This window comes from Temnothorax curvispinosus, unplaced genomic scaffold (assembly GCF_003070985.1).
Source record: "Temnothorax curvispinosus isolate PA1 unplaced genomic scaffold, ASM307098v1 QBEX01008266.1, whole genome shotgun sequence".
NCBI classification, from domain to species: Eukaryota; Metazoa; Arthropoda; class Insecta; order Hymenoptera; family Formicidae; genus Temnothorax; species Temnothorax curvispinosus.
In genome coordinates, this window is record NW_020218046.1 from 1 (window position 1) to 1145 (window position 1145).

A 1145-nucleotide genomic window follows, 5' to 3' on the forward strand; every position below is an offset into this window, starting at 1 on the left:
ACGCGCGAATTTTGTTCGAGTGTCGTATCGTGAGACGACGGTTCACGCTGAGCGGGCCACTCAATCGTAGGACGTCTCAGCCACGACGGCCCCTGCCACCACAAATGGTGGGACGCGAGATGGCATCCAAGAATGTCGCGAGAAGCGCAGTCGGCCGGATTATCTTCGGTTGGCACGTGTCTCCAGCTAGCGAACGGGACGCGGGATTGTATCTCTGAGACGCGATTAGCAACGAAAGTTTTCCACTTCGAAGGGTGTTGAGTCACCCATGCTAGCACGACGAGAGCGTCCGTCCAGCAGAAGCAAGGTACGGTAGTTAGTTGTAGCGAGGATCGCACGAATTCTAGCAGCCGAGCCAATAGAACGGCAGCAGATAATTCCAACCGAGGAATACTTAAGGATTTGATCGGAGCGACCTTTGACTTGGCGATGAGCAGCCTGGAAGTGGTCTCGCCTGTCACGGAGGTGACGCGAATATAAACTGCGGCCGCGAACGCGGTGGTGGAGGCGTCGCAGAAGCCGTGAAGTTCGCAGTTTGCCGTGTCGGAACCGTATCGTACCCAACGGTCTACGTGAAGACCATTGATCGTCGCCAGGGATGCGTGAGTCGTCTTCCACTGCGCGAGAAGATCGTCCGCGATGGCTTCGTCCCAGTCCACTTTGGCCTGCCAGAGTTGTTGCAGAAAGATCTTTGCGTTTACTGTCACGGGCGTGACCCACCCTAGCGGGTCAAAGATTTTCGCTACCAAGGATAAAATGGATCTTTTGGTCTTTGGAATGGACGGAGGGAGCGAAACGTCGAATTGGAACACGTCGAGGGCAGGCTTCCAGCTTATTCCGAGCACTTTCAGTTGCTCATTGGCTTGCAATGTTTTCGAACACGCTAATCCGTGATTTTCGACGTCAATGTCGGCCAGAAGTTGCGGAGAGTTGCTCGCCCACTTACGTAATTCGAACCGCCCCCGACTCAGTAACGCGCATACTTGATCGCGCGTCTGACGAAGTAGCAGTATATCGTCTGCTCTGAAAAGAAAGTCGTCTATATATCGGCCCTTTCGAATCACCGGAACCGCCAACGGAAATGAGCCTCCCTCGTCCCGAACTAGTTGTTCCAGAACGCGAAGCGCATCATGAGGAGCGTTAAC

The 1145-nt window shown here is 54.3% G+C and overlaps 1 protein-coding gene across 1 annotated transcript; it reads right to left on the reverse strand.

Moving 5' to 3' along the window:
• Positions 1 to 266: 266 nt before the first annotated feature.
• On the reverse strand, positions 267 to 1023 carry LOC112457787 (the record flags this gene model as incomplete). The annotated part of the gene is made up of 1 exon (XM_025021023.1): positions 267 to 1023. A coding segment is annotated over one exon (757 nt), but the record flags the coding sequence as incomplete, so codon positions are not given.
• Between the last annotated feature and the right edge of the window lie 122 nt (positions 1024 to 1145).